Source organism: Serpula lacrymans (genome assembly GCF_000218685.1).
Source record: "Serpula lacrymans var. lacrymans S7.9 unplaced genomic scaffold SERLAscaffold_1, whole genome shotgun sequence".
Taxonomy (NCBI): Eukaryota; Fungi; Basidiomycota; class Agaricomycetes; order Boletales; family Serpulaceae; genus Serpula; species Serpula lacrymans.
Window position 1 is genome coordinate 2698788 of NW_006763290.1, and position 20646 is coordinate 2719433.

Below are 20646 nucleotides of genomic sequence, written 5' to 3' on the forward strand. Positions count from 1 at the left end.
ACATGAGGGAGCAAAATACAGTCATATCAGACTATATTTTGCCAAGGTAAAAAGCACTCCATATTTCACCATATTTGCTTTGAAGTGATAATTTCTCAGGTTTATCAGTACAATCAATAGGAGTATCAAGGGCAGAGGACAGCTTCCAGTTTTCTTAGTCTTTCATAAGGCAATTCACTGTTCTTCTTAGCCTCACAAGGTTCATGGGGGCAGTTGATCAAGCATAATCAATAACATTACAAAGGGTTTTTGTAGACTATTATCTAATTACTACTCTCATAGTAACCTTCATAATCACTCACAAATGCACTCGACATTATCTCTGAAGATGTCGTTAAAATAACCTCACTACTGCTGCTACTTTCTTCCTCTGATGTTGACCCTGAGCTAAACTCATCTATGTGTTCAACACAAATAAAGGCTGTGAAAGGAACTTTCCCCAAATAGTATTCTATTTTTCCATCCTCAACACCTGGAACAAATGAGAGACTTGAAGCCCGAGATGATCCCATTATGAGAGCCCTCACATCAGAGAGAGTCTTTTGGTGAAAAAGTAAGTAGTTGTTAAAGGGCTGCCAGGTGGGGGAATAAGAGGTGAAGGTGGCAACAGCAACAGGAACAGAGATCCAGAATCAGCCAAATAATTCAGAATGTGCTTTAGTAGGTAGAGCTGGCATATTATGTTGATGGCCCAGTGGGATTGGGATTCCAGATGGCTCAAAATCCAGGGATTGACGTAGCACTAAATGTGGTGCTATAATGCGCAATGGTGCAGAACCACTGCCATGCCTCCTGTCACCCTATCAAGAAGGATACACTATGGAAGTATTAAAAAGTAGTACAGTTGTGATGTTCGGCCAAGGCATACTAAATCCTTGATATATTCCATTACAAACAACGTGAGTTTTTTGTTTGAAGGGAAGGGCTAAGAAGAAACATTCTGGCCATCAGATGAGAGTCCTCAAGCAAGAACTAATAGCAGACCACAGAGTAATCATTTCCAATCAAAAGCAAATAGTAAGGGGACAATTTGTATGAGAAAAATGAGAAACCTGACTATAGAGGGCGAAGGGTCAGAACTAGGATATCAGGTATCCATACTAGTGAACAAACAACCACCTGATGGGCCAAAACGTGGGATTACATTATATAGGGTATTAGTGAATCTGGAAACACACAGACAGGTTTGTTTGGGGTCAACGGGTTCCTTTCAGAGTCCATAAATAGGATGGTTTGTGGTATACAATCTATAATACAATGTACAAAAATGACTATCACACTACATAATCATACATTCTGCCAAGCCCCAGACCAGTTACCTGATTCTGTGAATTACAACTGCATCAGTCTATAATATCAGATCAATGCAAGGCAGACATACATATCCGGCTGTGTTTTGACTCCTGAACCCAGGAAGCGGAAGCCACTGCAGCCTGTTTTGCTGCGCAACTGAATCAAACAAATCTTCATGATATCTGTGATAGACCAATAATGATCATACTTGTGGATCTGTGGATGATTTTGTAGAGCCTATGGTGGTGTCAGTGTAACCAAAATCCAGAGCTAATTCACTTACTTTGTTAATCATGACTCTCAACAAATTGGAGTTCTGTGTGGAGTAAGACTTTGTTGTGTCTAGGTGCCTATCAATCCAAGCTATGCACACTTTTATAGGTTGTATTGTTAATCAATGACAGAGATCAGTGAGCATTCACAAATGTACCTTTGGTTTATTAAACTCCTTGGGTTGCCAGCCTAGAGAGCTTTCAATATTATAGCCTCCACAGCCTGGACAAGCAACTTCTCCTGCAGGCTTTGGAATTAGCTCAATCTCCCAGTTTGAATCAGACGTATCAGATGTTCCACTCAACCCAAACAATAAACCATCATCTAGCACAGACTCAGGGACAACTGAAGTACTTCACTGAAATATAACCTTTTTCAGTTTGGTGTATGGCTGACCAAAATTCCTATGTGCATATCAAAACACACAAATCTCTCCCTGGGTGATAAGTTTTAATGGCAAGTTAAGTTGGCATTTCAGTGGAGTCTGTCCAATGAGGAGGGGAAAAGGTTGCTCCATGTTTGAAAAATGGAACAACAAGCTTTGACAACATAGAGGCGAGGCAGGGAGTGTTGAAAACAGATATGGTTTGAGGGCTTTTGAAGTGGAAAACGAAGAACAGATGCTATAGATACTGCACATCAATATAAATACAATACAATAGTTGGAATAAAGGGAGTTACAACGACTACTTGATGGGCTGGCTGAATGGCCATGCTGTTTTTGTTTTTTTTGTGAGTTGTTGTTGTTGTTGCAATAAACAGTACAAAAGTAATTGAACATCAGTGCCATTGCAATAAACAGCACAAAAGTAACCACACACTAGTTAGTCAAGATAGCAAAACACAAAAATGCAACAAAAAAGCCTAGAAACCCTCTAGCAGTTGTGCATCAAGTGAATATTCCCACTGACATGCACACTTATAAATCTGTGCCCTTTTTTCTTGATGATAGTAGAATACATAGCTCCAAAGAACATGTTTGGCCTTCAAAAGATATTTTCATCATACATTGATTTTTTTTCGATTGAAGGGACATACCTTGGTAATATATGCTGTTTCCATATCACAGGATGGCACTCTCCTGGCCAGTGGAGGTAAGAATATCTTATTCCTCCAGATTGTATCCCTGATATTCTTCAAGGCTTTGATAGACTCAAGGTTTGGGACTTGGAGATGAAGCAATAAACAAATATATGGCGTCAAGAGTTGATCTAGTGACATTTTGATAGGGATACATTGAAGAGGGATGCATGGAGAGGCTGAAAAGTGGGGGCCAGATCACTTGTATTGCTGCAAAGTTGAACAATAAAAGTGGCGTAAGAATTGTGGTAGGGATGTGTGAACACACGGTACAGGTTTTAACCTGGAATAACAATCAAATCAATTCTGTAGCACCTTCCATGAAGGTTCGCCCTAAACTCCTCAGCCTTTGCCTTAAAAGTGACAACAGAAGTGTGAAAATGATGTTAATGTTAGATGGACTAATGTGAGTAGTAATTCTGCCAGGATTACTAGATGCTGATAAGTCTTCAAAGGAAGTGTGGCCATAAACCAATGGAACACCTACACTGTTACTGACAATACTCAGAATGGGTTTTATCTATAGCAACTCAAAATTAGTGTATATATTGGAGACTATGTCATGCAGGTACCAAAGAGAATCTTTTCTAAACAAGTAGGATATGCAGAAGAAAAAACACTGGTTGTTTGTGGTAATAATCATGGTGTTTTTTTACATATTTGACTAGAGAAAAGCAGACATCTTGGGAATACTTAAACACAGAAGAGGTGAGATAGTGCGACAAGGCAGTCAACAAGAATGATGATATTGGTACTAATGTACCTCTTCTGCAGACTTGAGGCCTCGCAGATAGGACTTGCAGATAGGACACAAATTGTTAGCACATCATCCAGCAAACAAGGAAGTGCAATAATATGTGTATGGGTAAAAACCTAGGGAAAGGCTGCCTCAAATAAATGTGTATGAGATATGTGTTTCTGGCCAATATTACTCTGAGCCATTATTATTATCATACTAAACACAACATTGTATCAACTCCTACAACACAAAGTGGGTGATGTTTACTACAACCAATAACAATGATTTGTTCCTACTAAGCTGATTTTACACAATGTATATGAGACTAGGGACAGAAATTGGGTTCCAAATTTCAAGTGACTCAACTTCAAGACTCCGGGTAAAAGCAAAGGAGTGATATCCTGGTTAAAATTGCTAAATACAGTAATTGTGTAAAGGTATGGATTACATTGCTAGGAAGAGATACCAGCCTCCAGCAAGAAAAAAGAGGATGAATACTGTAAAAAAAACGTACAATTGAGACAATTCCCTTGGTAACAACATCAAAGCAAAATATGACTCCATTAAAGATATGCTGAAAAAGATAGCAGGAGGAGTACCACTGGATGGGATGCCTGTAACAAAAGTGAAGGCAAAAAAGCAATAAAGGAAAGGAAAAAGAAGTATGAGAGGAATGCGCAAAAGATGGGATGGAATGTAGAAAAGGAAAGAGGAACAATTTTCTTATGAATGGTATTCCTATGAACATTGTATCACAGTCTGCAGTACAAAAACTTGTAAGGAGCTCAGTTGAAATGAATGAACAGTGGTAAAGATGAGCCATTGCAGCAGCATCTGGGAGGTAGGAACACCCCAGATGACCTAGTACACAACAAACAGCTGCCCCATGATAGCTTGGATAATTGACATGGGTAGCGCTCTATAATTTGAGCTTGCAGTGGTTCTAGGCCTAGGTACATAGATATTGGTTTATCGTCCACAAAAAATGTACAACTAGGAGGTAGAAACCCCCCAGTCACATTGTGCAATGGTCAGGTGATGGGGACTCAGATATGTCACAGTCACAGTGTTAGTTTTGGTGACTCTGCACCTAGTTGTGCTATCTATTTTCCCTTCTTTCTAAATCACTTTCCTTTTTATTCTCTTTGCTCTATTGTTTAGTATTCACTGAGCATTCTATAATTTTGCCTTTGTGGTTGATTTGTTTACCTTTGTTTACAAAACTTTGGACTAGTATTGCAGAGTCCAGTATTCCTATTCTTTAGTTACTCATACTGGACTCTAGGTACTGTACACATTCTGTACTCTCTGATAATATAGTTACTCATACTGGACTCTAGTTCTGTCCCTGTTAGCTCTCAGCAAGTGGCTAGACACTTCCCAGAAGTTCTCAATTGAACACACAGTTGTGTGACAGGCCTTTCCAAAATTTAGTCATCACACATGACAGCCCATCTTGCATTTGATTGCAAGTCTAACCTTCACTATGAACTACTACCAAGATCAAGATTGAATGCTCTGCGTCTGTGGCGTTTAACACAGACGTACATTCAACACTTTCTATGGGAATGTCAAGATACAAGTAGCAAGTAGTAAGGACCCCACTGGCACCAATAACAATAGAAACCTTTTGAAGAAGGTACAAAGCAACTAGGGGCAATATGGCCGGACTCTCAAGCTGTTGTTTTCTCTATCAGATAAGCTTGAATTGGGTTTTTCTTTGGATGCAGCTTCACCACTTCTTTTTCTCTGATTGCTACTAGGATTTTTCTACTGTTACAAAAATTGACAAAATCTTATAATTGCAGGCATCCGAGTTATCCACTACCTTCCTAGTTGTGGTTCACAACATTTTTACACTGTGAACCTATTGAGTCTATTCACCATAGCACTACATACTACAATGCCAAAATGCCAAACTCCTGGATTTTGCTGCAAGTGCAATCCATGCCTCCAAGAAGGTGATCACAATTTGTCTGGATATCCAATTGGAAGATTTCTTCTAGGATCCTCAAGAATTGCCCTCTTGGCTAGGATAAATAACCAAAAAGCTGAATCCAAGTTGGCTACCTCCAACCTTCCTTCAGTGCCTGCTTCCTAAGTCTTGGATCTAAACACACAGTTATTTGCACTGGCTATGACTGATGAAGGCCCTGATATGCACCAGCAAAAATCTAAACTGTGGAATTCTCGCTTCAAGGCCCAAGCCAATATTGACGGTCAGATTTTCACAAGCACACCCCCTTGCCCTAATGCAATAGAAGGTCTTTCTGAGAGTCTCAGTCGTGTTTTTCTCTCAAATTTCTCCCCTCAGCATCCTGTATCAGAAAAAATGTGCCGTGAACCTCATCACAAACATGAGCATTGAGGGAGTATATTGAGTTCCAGTATCAACTCAACAACAGTCAGGAATTATGTTATTTGTACTCTGCACTTTTGGCATCCTACTTTAGAATTCTACATACTATATATACAGACTTCTCTCATAGTTGAGATCTCAGTAATTCTGTTCACGCTGAGGTATGTTCCTCTTTACTCTGTACTTGCAGACTCTTCAATTAAAAGTCATTCTGTTCACGCTCAGATCAATCTCGTGTCTCTCTACAAGTTATGAGCCATCTGGTTAACAACTGATTTTGCACGCAACATAATCAACTCCTCTTCTTTTTGTTATTTTATCAGATGGGCAAATATGATCACATTCCCGGTCTCACCAGTTCTGACAATTACCTTGGATGGAAACGTGTTATGTTCCTTGCCCTCTCCGGCAAGGGATACTGGCACCGTATCTCCTCTGGTCAAGACCCTTCTAAGCCTTGTGAATCTACTAGTCATTGCCCTGTTGCCGCTGATCCCCTTTGTCCCTTGGTTGCTGAATCCAAAGCTATGGATGATTGGATTATGCGCAATTTCGCTGCCAAATCCCTCATAAGTAGGAAGGTTTCCCCCACTGTTGCCAAGCTCCTTCCAGATGACATCAATCTCACTGCTTGCGACTGTTGGAACACGCTTGCCGCTCATTTTCATTGCAGTGATTCCTTTCTCCAGTTTGAGCTGCAATCTTGCATGTTGTTGCTTCATTTAAAGGATCTTGATGATGCTGAACATTTTCTGGTGGAATGGAAGGATGTGGCTCAGTGTTTCTCTGATCTTACCGTTGCTTCTTTGGCTTCCTTCTCTGCCTGTGTGGGATACTTTTGAGTGTTATTACACTCATTCCGTTCAATAGGCTTCCCATGGGATTGTTGACATTGGGGGTGTCTCCACACCTTTTGTTGTCCCTGCTTTTGATCCTTCTTTTGATCCTGTTCTCCGGAATTTCAGTTGTGAAGTCACTTGCTTGAAGGGCAAATGTATGTATCACCGCTCCGCTCCTGAGTTTGCTCATGTTGGTGTGATGCAGTCTGCAAAATTGCCCTCCTCTCAGTCTTTGCAAGCCCGCATTCACAAGAATAACCCTTCTGGCCAACCTTGCTCGAACCCCGCCTGCACCACAGACCCACACCGCAATGGTCATGATCTCTCCCATTGTTATCAGGCTGGGGGGGGAAATGGCTGGCCAGGCTCCCTGGCTGTAATGTCCGACTGTCCCCCTCCTCCTACTGCTGCCACCCCCCCCTGTTGCCACTGCGCCTCTTGCTGCATAGGTAGCTGTGGTTTCCCCTTCTGTCTTTCCCCCTCACTTCAGGGGCCTCTCCTGTGCGATTCTTGAGAACATTCCTGCTCCTTTTTTTTGTCTTTCCTCTTAACCATCCTGGACTCAGGCACAACCTCCACTCTTATCATGGATTGTTTGGTGTTCTGGTCCTATGTTGAGGATCCTTCTATCAGCATCAAGGCTGCCAATCAGGGGACACTTTCTTCCGCTGGTCACAGGGATTGCCTTGCCATTCTCACCTTGAATGGTATTTGTCATTGCCTGTGCCTTCGGGACTGCATCCATGCTCCTGGGGCATTGATGAATCTTGTTTCTGTTGGTTGCTTATTGAATAAAGGTTGGCCTTGCGTCTTTCAGGGTTCTCCAGGGTGCTACAATCTTTCCTATTGGTCTTCTTCCCTTGGTATTATCCCTATGATTGGCAATCTCTTCCATATGGATCTCAAATTCATCCCTCCCTCCACATCCTCCATGATTCTCTCTCGTCCCTCAGAGATTACCGTGTTTGCTTGTGTTGTTCAAACTCACGATCTCTGGCATGCTCGCCTTGGTCATGTTGGTGGCCCGGCTGTCTTGCGTCTGCCGCACTTTTCCACTGGTGCAAACATCACTTCTTCTCTTCCTCTTTTCACATGTGAGTTGTATGTCCTTGCCAAGCATCCTTGCCAACCTCATCCTCCGTCAAATTCTCCCCCGTCTGCTTATCTTCTCGACCTCATTCACTCCAACCTCTGCGGGCCCTTCCCTGTGGCCACCCCCCATGGTAAGCTTTACTTCCTCATATTGTTAGACAACCACAGCAATTGGCTCTGGTTGCATCTTCTTGCTTCCAAGGGGGAGGTCCTGGGGCATTGGCATGACTTCTGTGCTTGCTTCAAGAAGCAAACGGGCCACAGCATTAAGACACTTTGTTCAAAGGCAGCGGTCTCCCTCTTGCATATTGGGGAGAAGCTGCCTTGGCTGTCTGTTATCTTTAGAACCTTAGTGAGTCGTGTGCCTTGTCTCCCGGCTAGACTCCTCATGAGATTGTTCATGGTAAAAAACCCAACATCTCCCATCTGCGTGTTTTTGAATGTCATAATTTTGTGCGCGTTCCCCCTGAGCTTCGCTCCAAGCTTGGTGCTCAGTCTTGTATTGCCCTCTTCATGGGCTATCCTCTGGACATAAAAGGCTACCGCCTTCATGATGTTTCTACTGGTACTTTTTTTACCTCTTGTGATGTAGTTTTTGATAAGAACTTGTCACCTTCTTCTCCTCTTTCTACTTCTGCCCCTTTTTCCCCTATTCTCCCTCCTGTTCCTCCTCTTATCCTTTCTGTCTCCCATCACACTTCCTCCAGGGTTTGCACTTGCACCCAGGCTGGCTTGGCTTTTGACACTTCCATTGCTGCCTCTAATGCTGCTCGGCTTGCCCAATTGGCCTCTCATGCTTCCTCTTGCGATCCTGTTGTTGCTCCTCCGCCTCCCATCCTCAAGGAAACCCATGTCTCTTCACTTGCTGTAAACCTGTCTTCAGACAATGTTGTGGCCTCCCTCCAATTGCCAAATACGCAAACATTACCATTCACAGTGACACTTGCCAAAACCCCTTGGCTGCTGGCTACAACCTTTGAATTCCTCCTGCCACTTACCATAAAGCCATTCTTTGTCCTGACAAGGCTGATTGGATCCTGGCCATAGAAAAGGAACTTTCCACAATGAAGTTAATGCACATTTATAGTGTAGTTCCTCTGCCACCTGATTGGAAAGCCATTGGGTGTAACAATCAAGAGTTATTTACTCTGGCGCACACAGGAACACACTATAAAGAAGATGATGGGGAGTGGTCACCCCTTAGGCTGCAGTGAGTTAGTTATGCTAGACAACAGGAGGACTCGCTGAGTCCTTCCCCATGTATTGCTCTTGTATATATACTAAAATACATAAGGTACTGTACAGTTGTAAATAAAGTTCAAAGTCCGATGTTTAGCATGTGACTATGAAAAAGTCCGAAAATGTAAAGTAAAGTAAATGGTCACATGACTGGTCATGTGACTTGGAAAATAAAAGTAGAAGTACAAAAGTGAAGCGTAAGTAGGTGCTGGTATGTCAATTGTAACATTGGGTGTTGCTGGGTCCTTGAGTTCAAGGAAGACTTGAAGGGCGGGCCTATTTTTAAAGCCCGTCTTGTTGTGCAAGGATTCACTCAGCTCCCAGGAATTGATTTTGGGCAAACTTTTGCCCCTGTCATAAAAGTTGTGTCAGTTCATATCATACCTGCTCTTGCTTGTATTCATGACTGAAAACTGGATACTTTTGATGCAACACGTGCTTTTCTATGGGGAAAACTTCACAAGGAAATTTACATGAGGCAACCAATTGGCTTTGAGACCGGGAATGGAGCTGGTACTCCCTCTGTCTGGCGTATGCATAATTCCATATACGGGCTGAAACAATCCGCTTGTGAGTGGTATGACCAAGTGAGAAGTGTCATGCACTCTCTCAATTTCACGTGCTGCCCTGTGGACCAGGCTGTCCTTTTTTATCAAAACACTGACACCAAGGGCCACACAACCATTTGCATCATTGGATGGCATGTCGATGATAGACTAGGAGCTTCCAATGACCCTTTGTTTTTTAAGATTGTCAAGCGATGCATAGCTGACTGATCTGGCATACAAGACTTTGGCACCGTTTCAAGTTTATTGGTGTTCAATTCAAACGCAATCGCATTGCCCGACAACTTTGGGTGCATCAATTGGAATATATCCTTTTTCTTCTTCACAAATATGGCCTAGTTAACTGCAACCCTGTCAGTCTCCCCATGGATCCCTCTCACCCTTTCAGTTCCCCCTCCAAACTTTACAAAGAGGTTCCTGACACCAATCACAGCTATTGAACGCTTGTCAGCAAATTACTCTACCTCGCAATTTGTATCCGCCCCGGCATTGCCTTCACCTTCCATTGCCTTCCTCAACATAATATCAACCCTGGCCCCCAACATTACGCTGCAGGCAAGCATGTTCTTTGTTATTTAAGCAGCACCCTCAATATTCGCTCCGCCTATTGCAGTGACTCTTCCGTATCTCAACTCACAGGTTATTGCAATGCAGACTGGGGCCACCATTCCTGACGACCGACTACTTTCCATCTCGGGCTTTGTTTGGTTTTTTGCCAGGGGGTCCGTGGCACATGCTGCCAAAAAGCAAGTTACTCATGCTCTCTCTTCCACAGAAGCAAAGTACATGGCCATTACTCTGTGGATTAATTCATTCTTTTCTTTCTTACTTTTCCCTTTACTAAAATCTATCACATTACACATAGTCAACACTGGAGCAATCTTACTCTCCAAAGAAGCTTCAAACCATTCTCGTTCAAAATACATTGATGTCAAGTTACAAAACCTTTGCCTCGACTCTCTTTCTCTTGTCATGTTTCCAGCCTTTCCCTACTGTTGCATTGAGGGAGTGTTGAGTTCCAGTATCAACTCGACAACAGTCAGGAATTATGTTATTTGTACTCTGCACTTTTGGCATCCTACTTTGGAATTCTACATACTACATATACAGACTTCTCTCACAGTTGAGACCTTGGTGATTCTGTTCACGCTGAGGTATGTTCCTCTTTACTCTGTACTTAGAGACACAATGCCAACCATGAACTCCCTGAACTCCCATGCAAAAATATACAAAAAAAGGAGAGGAATAGGGCAACAAAACTGGCCGCAAAACCTCTAAACTCAATTGAATCCCATGTACACAATATTGGTGAAATGATGGGAGCTCAACAATCTGTTAATCGTTTTGGCAAAATAGGGAAACAGTTGGCAGCTCTCCGCAGGTCCTTTGAACAAGTGAATTGGGATGTGGAGTTGATGTGACAACTGAAGAAGGAAGTTGATGGGGACTTGGTTGTGCTAGAAGGGCAGTTAGCTAAAATGCATAGCAATGTGCAAGTTGAGGATTATAATCCCTTGAATTATGATTGTGGTGAGTTATCTATGCCTAACTTATATTGTTCTGTCTGGTTTACCAAGCTCTGTCCTGTCAAGGATATCAATATCTGTTACGATAACACAATTTTTAGACCTTTCCTTCTTTTTCATTCTCCGCTTTAACCTTGTACACTTTAGCTTTCACACATAGTGCCACGCAGCACTTCCCCTTTTGTTCAAAACTCCTCTTTCTCGTGCCGCGTTGCCTTATTCTTATTTTAGATACAACTCTCTCACACAGTGGAGCTGGTCATGCGGGCTAGGCCCCATGACATCATCAGCCACTAACTTTATCAACTGTACAGTACATAAGTACAAATACTCTGTATTAGTATATATACCCCAATAGATCCAGGAGACTCCTCAGCAAGTCCTCCTGTTGTTAACCAACAAACTCTCTACAGCCTAAGGGGTAACCACTCCCCATTCACTACCTTTATAGTGTGTTCCTGTGTGCGCCAGAGTAACTAACTCTTGGTTGTTACAATATCTCTCTTTCATTTCTTACTATTTATTGGACACATTTCTTAATAAGATTAATGGCTCGCCTAACAAGTGGGCAGTTCAGGGGCAACAAGCGGGCAACCATTGGGCAATATATTTCACGACCGGCCAAAGACCTATTTTTCATTTACATTTTTAAAACACTCAAAATTAGTTGTTTTTGTTCTCTCAAAATGTTTGGCTGAAATAAGTAATTTGTATTGTGTCAGGCTATGTATCTAAAAGGTCTCATTTTGGAATCACAGCAAGTATAACCAACTTTTATCACACTCATAATTGATGGAAAAGTCTGAAAGTAGGTAAAAGATTTAATTGCATTATGGACCTACAAATTGTGTGTTTTTGTTGACATATTTCCATTAATACTATATTTTGTGTGGATATGTAGAAATATATTAACAAAAATACATTATTCTGAAAAAGTCTTGTAGGTCCAAAATACAATTAGACATATTAACTACTTTCAGACTTTTTCATTGATTTTGGGTGCGACAAAATTTGGTTATGCTTGCTGTGAATGTCGAAATGTTCAAGAACAGTATTATTATTTGCAATTACTTTCGTATCCCTTGACATTTCTAGTTTAACCCATGGGTGTTGGAACTCGTAAGGAAATAAGTATTATATTTATCATATATCCATAGAAAATGAAATTTGTAATGTAAGGTGGTTTAAATGTTGACTCAAATATCATTTTTTCCAACGCATTTTGACAAACATTTCGGACCAATTAAATTCTCCTCACTGTGAAGTGCTAGTACACCACGGGCATGAAAGGGTTCCAGCCAAGCCGGGAGAGGTATGATTTGTACACAAACAGCATAATTTCAGCCACCTCTGGAATACTTCAAATATTATAAATATATACTTTGTGATAGATTAACTAAAATTTTACCAATATTTTGAGAAATAGCTGTGAGGGTTCATGCCCAGTTTGAGGCTGACATGTTGCTGGTTCTTTATAAACTAGGTTGTATTAGCTGAGCTGCTGACTTTTCAAAGAACTAGCAATGTGTCAGGCACGAACCATCCCAGCTATTTCTCAAAACATTGGTAAAATTTTAGTTAATCTATCACAAAGTATATAAGTATATATTTATAATATTTGAAGTATCCCAGCCAGGTGGCTGAAATTATGCTGTTTGTGTATGAATCATACCTCTCCCGGCTTGGCTGGAACCCTTTCATGCCCGTGGTGAGTAGCGAGCATCATCTACAGTGTTCTTACCGTTTTTACTAATGTGTTAGATAAGCGGTTGTGACGTTTGCGTAACGCTAACGCCCCACTGAGTATTGAACCTTTGAAAGAACTGGTGTAAGTCGTGGTTGTTTCAAGGCTACCTGTCTCTATCGATTACAGTGCTATCTATCACTACTATGTGGACAGGTTGGGGCAAACAAATAACGGCTACGAAAGGTTCATATGGAACGAAATGTTAAACGAGCGTAGGGGTTGGAATCCGCATGGAAGGAGCGTGCGTGGACAGCGAGAGACCTGTGGGGCAATCGGCAGGAATCATATTCGGGAATAGTTGGCGCGTTACATTCCCCTCTCCAAGGCTGGTCAACAGCCTTTCTCTCTCTCTCTCTCTCTCAAGCTGACGTTTCTCCCTCCCCAGCGATGCCTCTGTTAGGTCCCACGGCTTTGATAAATTCGTCAAAGGCAGGGTAGAGGTCGGCGTCGTCTAGGTCCACTCGAGTCGACGTGGATGGAGTTGATGGAGGGGTGTCTGGGGAAAGGTCCAATATCATTGGATCAATTGCGTCAGGCAGCTCCGGCCCATGGATCTTGGACGTGCCCGAGTCAGCAGTGACGACAGGTCGTTTTTCCGTAGGGTGAGAAGGTGGCCTAGCGCCAGAGGGTCGGCAGTGGTCCTTCCTGAAAGGGTGGTGAGCCGAAGGTGACGAACGGGAGAGCTGGGAAGGGGAAGCCCGAGCACGTTTAGCGGAGCGGGGTGCCTCCAGGTAGAGGGAAGGTGAGTCATGTTCTCCATCCAAGTCCTGGTAATCCTCCATCTCCTCTCTTCTATGGACCCGTTCGTTGATTGAGTGATGCTTCGCAGCATCATCATTAACGAGCTTCTCTCCCTGAACCACCAATACGTGATGCTAGGGAGCGCCTTTGGCTTTGCTCAGAGGGGTGGCTAGGTCTCTGCCGACGAGGGTATGCAGCCTGACCGAGGGTCCGGGGACGACAAGGTTCCCGTCCTCATCATGATAGGCTAACTTCCCCTTGAAGTGCTCGTTGCGATTGAAGCAAGTGGCGAAGGTATGGTACCCAAGGGGAGCTCGCGAGGCTAATACAGTCTGGTCGGAACGGAGGGCACCATTGTAGGCCACAAAGGCGCGAATCTGTTCTGCATGTACGGTGCTTTCTTTGTCATCGGAGTCGGGGTCGACTAAAGCAAAGCTGGCGTTATGGAGATGGCGAAGGTACTGGGAACTGGGAGGGGGCATGGCGCCAAATCGTAGACAGTGTGGGTGAGTGGGGGTAGAGGTTTGGTGTAAGGTGCAAAATCCAGGGTGGTCAGCTCCGATCTCTCTACTCCTTTTATTTCTTTCTCTCCTCCGCTTCCTTCCAGGAACCTAACCAATGCCACCATGAGGTGGGGGTCATCGGGTGGAGTGTCTCCATCTGTTTGATCAGTAAGTTCATTGATTCCATTTATTCCCAGTGTAGTAAAATATTCTTTCAGCGCTTCCAGGTACTCGATCTTGGCGTACGGAACCCAGGTAATGTCTCCGGCCTTCCAAAGGACTTCAAAAATGGCGTTGTCCCGGACTCCCTTGTGGCCCATGATTTTATCAATGGCCCACTGCTTGTCGGCATCATCTTGTTCGCTTAGTTGGGACTCCAGCCGTCCAGGAAAAAGGCGATCATCATTTGGGATATGAATGCGCATCAAAGACGAGTGGAATACGGGATGCAGGTTACTTGGTAAGTTCACGCGGAACGAATTATTATTGAAGTCTTCCTCCAACAGGTACGGCCCGATGAATTTGGGAATGAGTTTCTGTGCGAGTCCCTTGGGAAAAGTGATATTCTTAGTGGATAGGTAGACTAAATCACCTTTCACAAAAGGGGCAATCTGACGCTTCTTATTGGCATACCAGGTTTGCTTGATTCTGGCCTCTAGGATAGAGTCATGCGCTGCAATGAGAGCCAGTTTCAATCGGAGAGCGTAAGCCCGCACCCCGGGGTATTCGCTCTCTTTAGCGGAATTCCTGATCATGGGGTGGGGCATTCGCCCGGTGTTGAGGTAAAACGGTGAGTACCCGGTTGACTCATTCCTGGCCAGATTGATTGCAAACTCAATGGCAGGCAACTTGCTTACCCAGTCCTTTTGACTGGGCTGGATGCAAGACCTCAGCATCTGACCGATGGTTCTGTTGGCTCGTTCCATTGCTCCGTCCGATTGGGGATAATATGCGCTGGACATACGTTGTTCAACGCCTATTAACTGATGTAAGTGGGTCCAAAAGAGGCTCGTGAACAGCACATCCCTATCGCTGATGATCACTTTTGGTAGCCCATGTAGCTTATAGATTTCAGAGAACACGAGCTCGGCCACATCCTTTGCTGTGTAATCAGCCCTGCTAGGTACAAGATGGACCATAGCTGTCATAAGGTCAATAACTGTAGTAATGGAATCATACGCTCCATCCCTGTCTTGGGACATTGGAAGTGGCCCCACAAAGTCAATTCCTATTGCCTCCCAAGGAGTTGTTGGTACGGGCAGTGGATTAAGGAGCCCATAGGGCTTTTGGTTAGAGGGTTTACTCCATTTACAGGTGCCACAACTCGCACAGTAAACCGCTACATCATGGGCCATATTTTTCCACCAGACGTGGTCCCGAAGATAGGCCACTGTTTTATCCGCTCCAAGGTGAGCTAGGAGGGAGTGAGCCCTTGTTATCAAGATTTCCCTGACTGATTGTCCTTCAGGGGTCTGGTTGGGGATACACAAAACCAGTCTGTCTCGTAGTTTGAGGCGGACCAGTCCGTTATCTACCACAAAGTTGCGGAACTCGGACGGCGCGCTGATAATTTTGCTGTAGAAGCTATCATCACTGTACCGGTGCCTAATGGAGTTCACAAGCTGGTCCTCCACCTCCATGCCATGAGGAATCTGGACGTATAAGGGGTGATCTGACAACCCTGGTGACGGTGCCGTCCCTTCCTTAGGCTGCTTAAGATCTGCACTAACCCCCCTCTCCTTTCGTTCGCCTGGACCAAGGAGAACGAAACGGCTCTTCATCCGTTTAGCAAATTCACGAGCTGTCTCTGGTCACCCAGTGTCAGCTGAGGCAGGTTTGTCGCGAGCCTTAAGGGAACGTGGTGAAGCCCCACGGACAGCCTGTTCAGTAGGGTCCCCAAGGTGAACCGCTGGCTGCTGCGATGGCCCTAAAGGCTCGGCGTCTGCCCGGGCCCTGGCTCGGGTCTGTGGCACTGCAGCAAGCGCCTCCAACCCTACCAGCACAGGGGAGCTAATGAGGTAGAAGGGTGTGGAGTTAGTCCCCGCATCCAAAAGATCATGGTGAGTATACTCCGAGCGTAAGTGGACTGTCCCAGGCACATCAAAGCTATACATCCGGGACAGCGCGTCTGGTAGTACATTGTCCACCCCAGGGACATACCGCACCTCGAAGTCGAATTTGCCAAGTTTTTCCATCCATCTTGCCTGTCTCCCGGACAATCCTTTTTGACCCAGTAGATGTACTAACCCCTTGTGATCAGTTAGCCACACAAACCTAGCCCCCTGCAGTATGTCTCTATATCGTAACATAGTCTCGACTCCGGCTAACAGCTCTATCTCATGCACAGGGTAATTCTGCTGGGCAGACGTAAGCTTTGCCGAGAAGAAGGCGACAATATTGGACGTTCTCCAGTCTGAGCCCTGCGCGACCACGCCAGATATACCTTTCAGGCATCCGTCCGTCATTAGCCAAATTGTTGGAGCCTCCTTGTGGTAGTCCAAGGGGATCCGACAGTGCTTCTGGCATGCGGCTACATATCTCTTTATGGTTTCGAAAGCTCGTTGCTTAGTAAAGGTCCACCTGAAAGGTACAGTATTGCCGGAGATTGCGGACAGGACACCCATAGGTATGCGCACCTTGTAGATGTCATCCGCCAGGTACCCCACTGATCCCAAGAACCCCCTCAACAGGTCCCGGTTTGTCGGTACCTTCCAGTTCAAGACACTGGTCACCTTATCCGGATCCATACGGATCCCAGAGTCGTCAACTACCCGCCCCAGGATTTTCATATCCTTACAGAGGAAGTGGAGCTTGTGCTCGCTGAGGTAAAGCTTCTGCTCATCAAGGATTGACAGAATAAGTTTGTATGTTCTACATGCTCAGCCACAGTGTCCGAGTAGACCACAATGTCATCCAGGTATACATATTAAGAACAAAGCTTGAAGGAAGTGTCTAGCCACTTGCTGAGAGCAATCAGGGACTGGAACTAGAGTCCAATGTGAGTAACTAGAGAATAGGAAGCATTGGACTGCAGTACTGTCCGGAGTTTTGTAAACAAAGGTAAACAAAGCAGCCACAAAGGCGAAATAATAGAAAACACAATCAATAGTGAATGATAGAAGAATAGATAGAGAAAGGAATGAAAATATATAGGTAGCACAAAGGTGCAGAATCACCAAAACTAACAATACATCCATGAACCGACCTATGTACGCCCCGAACAGATGGTTCATAAGCGCCTGGTAGATCGCAGGCGCATTACAGTCTCCGATTTGGATGACTTGACTGACCATATTACCGTCAGGAGTAGTCACAGTCGACCGTTTGACATGCTCCGGGATGATACAAATCTGTTCATAAGCATCCTGTCCGTCAATCAGGGATTGATATTTCTTCTGTGCTACTCGCCTCAAGATGCCCTCCATGCTGGGGAGGGGAGACGACAGTTTCCGAGTATTTTTGTTTCTTTCCCCAAGGTCTATTACGGTCCTCAACTTTCCAGTTCCCGGCTTAGGAATCAGGAGCATGGGCACAGTGTTTCCTGCACTCGTTACTTTCCATCTTCCCGAGCACAAGTATGCTTCTCGCTTTTCAGTCCATTGCTCCCTCAATGCCTCAGGACACCGAGACGGGCGCCAAGGATAGATTCTTGCCTCATCGATAAGCGGGATGGTATGATTAATGTCTCGCAGGGGAGGAAGCCCAGTTTCACTGGCCTTCGCACAGAGTGGTTTGGCATAGGTCTTAAGATCCTGTCTAATCTTTTCGAGATGTTCATCTAGGACCTCAGCCGCCCTAGCTTCTAGCTGGGAGCATTCTTCCCCACAAATAACAGTTGGGCTGTCGCTGCCAATAACTATTTTAGAGGAGTTGAAGCCAACCATCACTTGGTGCTGGTACAGGAACGGGGTCCCCAAGATGAGATCATAATTCTGTAAGTTAATAATATCAAAATATCGCTCGGTGTTGATCTTCTGATATTCGAATTTCACCTTCGTCCCGAATGTCACCTTGGACCGAGACCCCTGTACCGCAAGCTGGATTGGGAGGGGCCGGGCTAACTTGATTAGTGCTACACCAATTTGATCCGCCAGAGTTGACGACATGAAGTCCGCCAGGGATCCTGTGTCAATCAGTGCCCTGGCGGGATGCCCGTTAACATGTACCATGACCACAATAGGGCGCGGTAAGACTCGCTTGAGATCCTTCGTCACTGACACGTTTCTCTCTAGGGAGGGGTATTTCCCCGGGGCAATCTGCTGCCCGTTTAACTCAATTAGGCAGAGCTTCCCGTAACGATCCTCAAATTGCGCGTCGGGCACTGAGTTCATGCTGGCTTCTCGAGCTTCTTCCCCGGCCGGGGCCTGATCTCCCTCGTCGGGGGAGAAAAGCCATCCCAGGTGGTTCACTTCCCAGTCCGCGCTCTCAGGGTGTAGTTGCATATTCAGCTCCTGGTATGCTTTTTCAAGTTGTCGTTCATACCAGTGGATGATGTAAAGCCTCTCATTACAGAAGAACTCCACCGGTACATCCAGATCGAACTGTAGGTTTTTGTCAATCACTTGGTAATATTCTCGTCCCTCCATTACAGAAAGTTACGGCAAGCAGATGAATCGCCCTTCAGTTCTTTCAGTCGTTAGGTTTACCTCACAGGGGTACGGCTGTCCCATGTTCAAGAGTTCCTCTACCCTGTCCCCTATGGCATCCCCCATTGGTAAGTACGAGTAGTATTCCTCACACTCGTTTTGGGGGAACCCTGCTGACTGTCCTCTCTGATCCGCGTACCAGTCCGCAACACAGAATTTGGTGTCGAGTAGGAACGACGTGGGGATCCAAACATCGTCCTCCAACCACCGGTAGCTGTCAGTGATGACATGTTCGTGGTCTGAGACACGGTAGACCGAGAATCTTCCCAGATCATAAGTGTCTCTATCCGTCACCTCATCTCCTGGATAGGGAGTGCCCTCGGTTAGTAACCGCTGAGCCACTTCCCCTAGAGGGTCCCCTAACTGAAAGGTGCGGCGTTGATCGCAGGGCTCCTTGGTGGGGCTCTCCTCCATCATTACCGGGACCAGCGAACCGAGGGCTATGCTCTCAGTAGTTTCAGTTGCGTCTGCCAGAGCATGAAGCTGCTCTACATTGACAACTTCAACAGGCGCTATTCCCACAGCCTAGCTAGGTATTCCTGGGGGTCGGTCTTTCTTCATTGAGGTAAGCGTACCCCGCGTTGGGCAATTCCTCCTGAAGTGCCCACTCTCATGATAGATGAAGCATCTTCCTTCCACAAGGTGTTTTTCCTTTTCTTCCAGGCTCAGTAATGGGGTTCTCTTTTCTCCACGAACTGGCTTGGACTCGTGGTGGCGCGACTGATCGGTGGAGTTCCGATGTCGGCCGGGAGCAGGTCCTTTGGGCCTGTGGTGGGTCTGTCTTCGTGCCCCGTCCACAAAGTTTCGATGTGGGCTATTTGTTTGGCCCTGTGGCTCATGACGAATAGGATGCCTCCGTCAATCCGCTGAGACACCGGGTTTGGGCTGATTCGAGCGCCCCTTTGAGCCGGCAGATCTAGCAATCTCTAGGAGCTCTGCGGCTGCCTGGACTTCATCAAACCCCGAGACTTCCGGGTTTAATTCTTTGATCCACAGACCTTGTTGCAATTCAGCATTCAATCCTGTCCAGAACCGGATGACGCGTTGTCGCTCGTCCACGTCTCCAATGATATTCCAGAGTTCTGTTAGTTCATACAAATATTCTTGCACAGACTTATTATCTTGAAAGCATCTCTTCAGTTTGTCATGCTGCTTCATTCGATAGTCTACCGGGAAGCAATGGTTAAATAACCCAATGAAGAAGTCCCTCAGCGTCCAGCCGGAGGGATCTGGGGATACTTTGTACAAGAAGAAGTCGTAGGCGGTCCCCTTCAAGAAAGCCGAAAGACGATACACCCGTCCTTTACGGGGTACTCTTCCTTCCTTCAGGTAAGTAGTGGCCGCTACCATGAATTGATGGAACTCTTGAGAGTCCGGGCGACCATCATATACAGTGGGTTCTGTGGGCCTAAGGATCTGTCTCCTTCTTGAGTGCTTTCGTTTCCTTCGCCGATTGCTCCGCTTTCGCCCACGAGGGTTCCGACCTCGTCTGGATCCCGATGATGACGAATCTGAGTAGGGGCGTGAGGAAGTGCTCGAGCTCAAGCTCGATTCGCTGTCCGACCTGTGGCTCGAGTCTGAGGGGTCTGTCTGTCCTTTTTGTCCCTTAAGTCAGTCTAAGGTGCGTCCAATGTAGCTGGTTGGGTCCACTTGGTTAGCCGGTGCCAGGGCATGCTGGTTGCGCTCCCTACGAGGTGGGACCCCCATAGGCTTTAAGGCCTTATCCACAAGGACGGCTATGGGGTCATTATACCCAGTCCTGCAAGGGTCTCCTCCTGCGCTAGGGTAAGTTTCCCTCTTGTCTTGTCTGAGCTGACGTTTCCTTTCTCTTTGATATTTACTTTTAGATCTCTGACGAGATGTCCTTCGAGGACTAGTGCCGTTACCCAACAAGGGGTCCAGCTCACTCGGAGCGGCCTCACCCTCTCTGGTTACTCCAGAAGGTCCTGGCCACTGTGGTTCCCCCCGGTTAGCCAGGTCGCGGGCCTCGTTCCAGGCTAACA

General features: G+C 45.4%; 5 protein-coding genes across 5 annotated transcripts; all 5 read right to left on the reverse strand.

Annotated features, from left to right (window-relative positions):
• Positions 1–6055: 6055 nt before the first annotated feature.
• SERLADRAFT_412366 (uncharacterized protein) lies at positions 6056–7065 on the reverse strand (the record flags this gene model as incomplete). Its single annotated transcript, XM_007312411.1, has 3 exons — positions 6056–6439; positions 6541–6567; positions 6597–7065. 3 exons carry the CDS (start codon positions 6912–6914, stop codon positions 6056–6058), a joined length of 729 nt encoding a protein of 242 aa, XP_007312473.1.
• Positions 7066–16391: 9326 nt separating this feature from the next.
• Positions 16392–17028, reverse strand: SERLADRAFT_375803 (uncharacterized protein; the record flags this gene model as incomplete). The annotated part of the gene is made up of 2 exons (XM_007312412.1): positions 16392–16623; positions 16688–17028. The coding sequence occupies 2 exons, from the start codon at positions 16784–16786 to the stop codon at positions 16540–16542; spliced, it is 183 nt and encodes a 60-aa protein (XP_007312474.1).
• Positions 17029–18129: 1101 nt separating this feature from the next.
• SERLADRAFT_364524 (uncharacterized protein) lies at positions 18130–18439 on the reverse strand (the record flags this gene model as incomplete). The annotated part of the gene is made up of 2 exons (XM_007312413.1): positions 18130–18193; positions 18216–18439. The coding sequence occupies 2 exons, from the start codon at positions 18437–18439 to the stop codon at positions 18130–18132; spliced, it is 288 nt and encodes a 95-aa protein (XP_007312475.1).
• A 47-nt stretch (positions 18440–18486) lies between these two features.
• On the reverse strand, positions 18487–19061 carry SERLADRAFT_454891 (uncharacterized protein; the record flags this gene model as incomplete). The annotated part of the gene is made up of 1 exon (XM_007312414.1): positions 18487–19061. A coding segment is annotated over one exon (469 nt), but the record flags the coding sequence as incomplete, so codon positions are not given.
• SERLADRAFT_454893 (uncharacterized protein) lies at positions 19040–19773 on the reverse strand (the record flags this gene model as incomplete). The annotated part of the gene is made up of 1 exon (XM_007312415.1): positions 19040–19773. A coding segment is annotated over one exon (272 nt), but the record flags the coding sequence as incomplete, so codon positions are not given.
• Between the last annotated feature and the right edge of the window lie 873 nt (positions 19774–20646).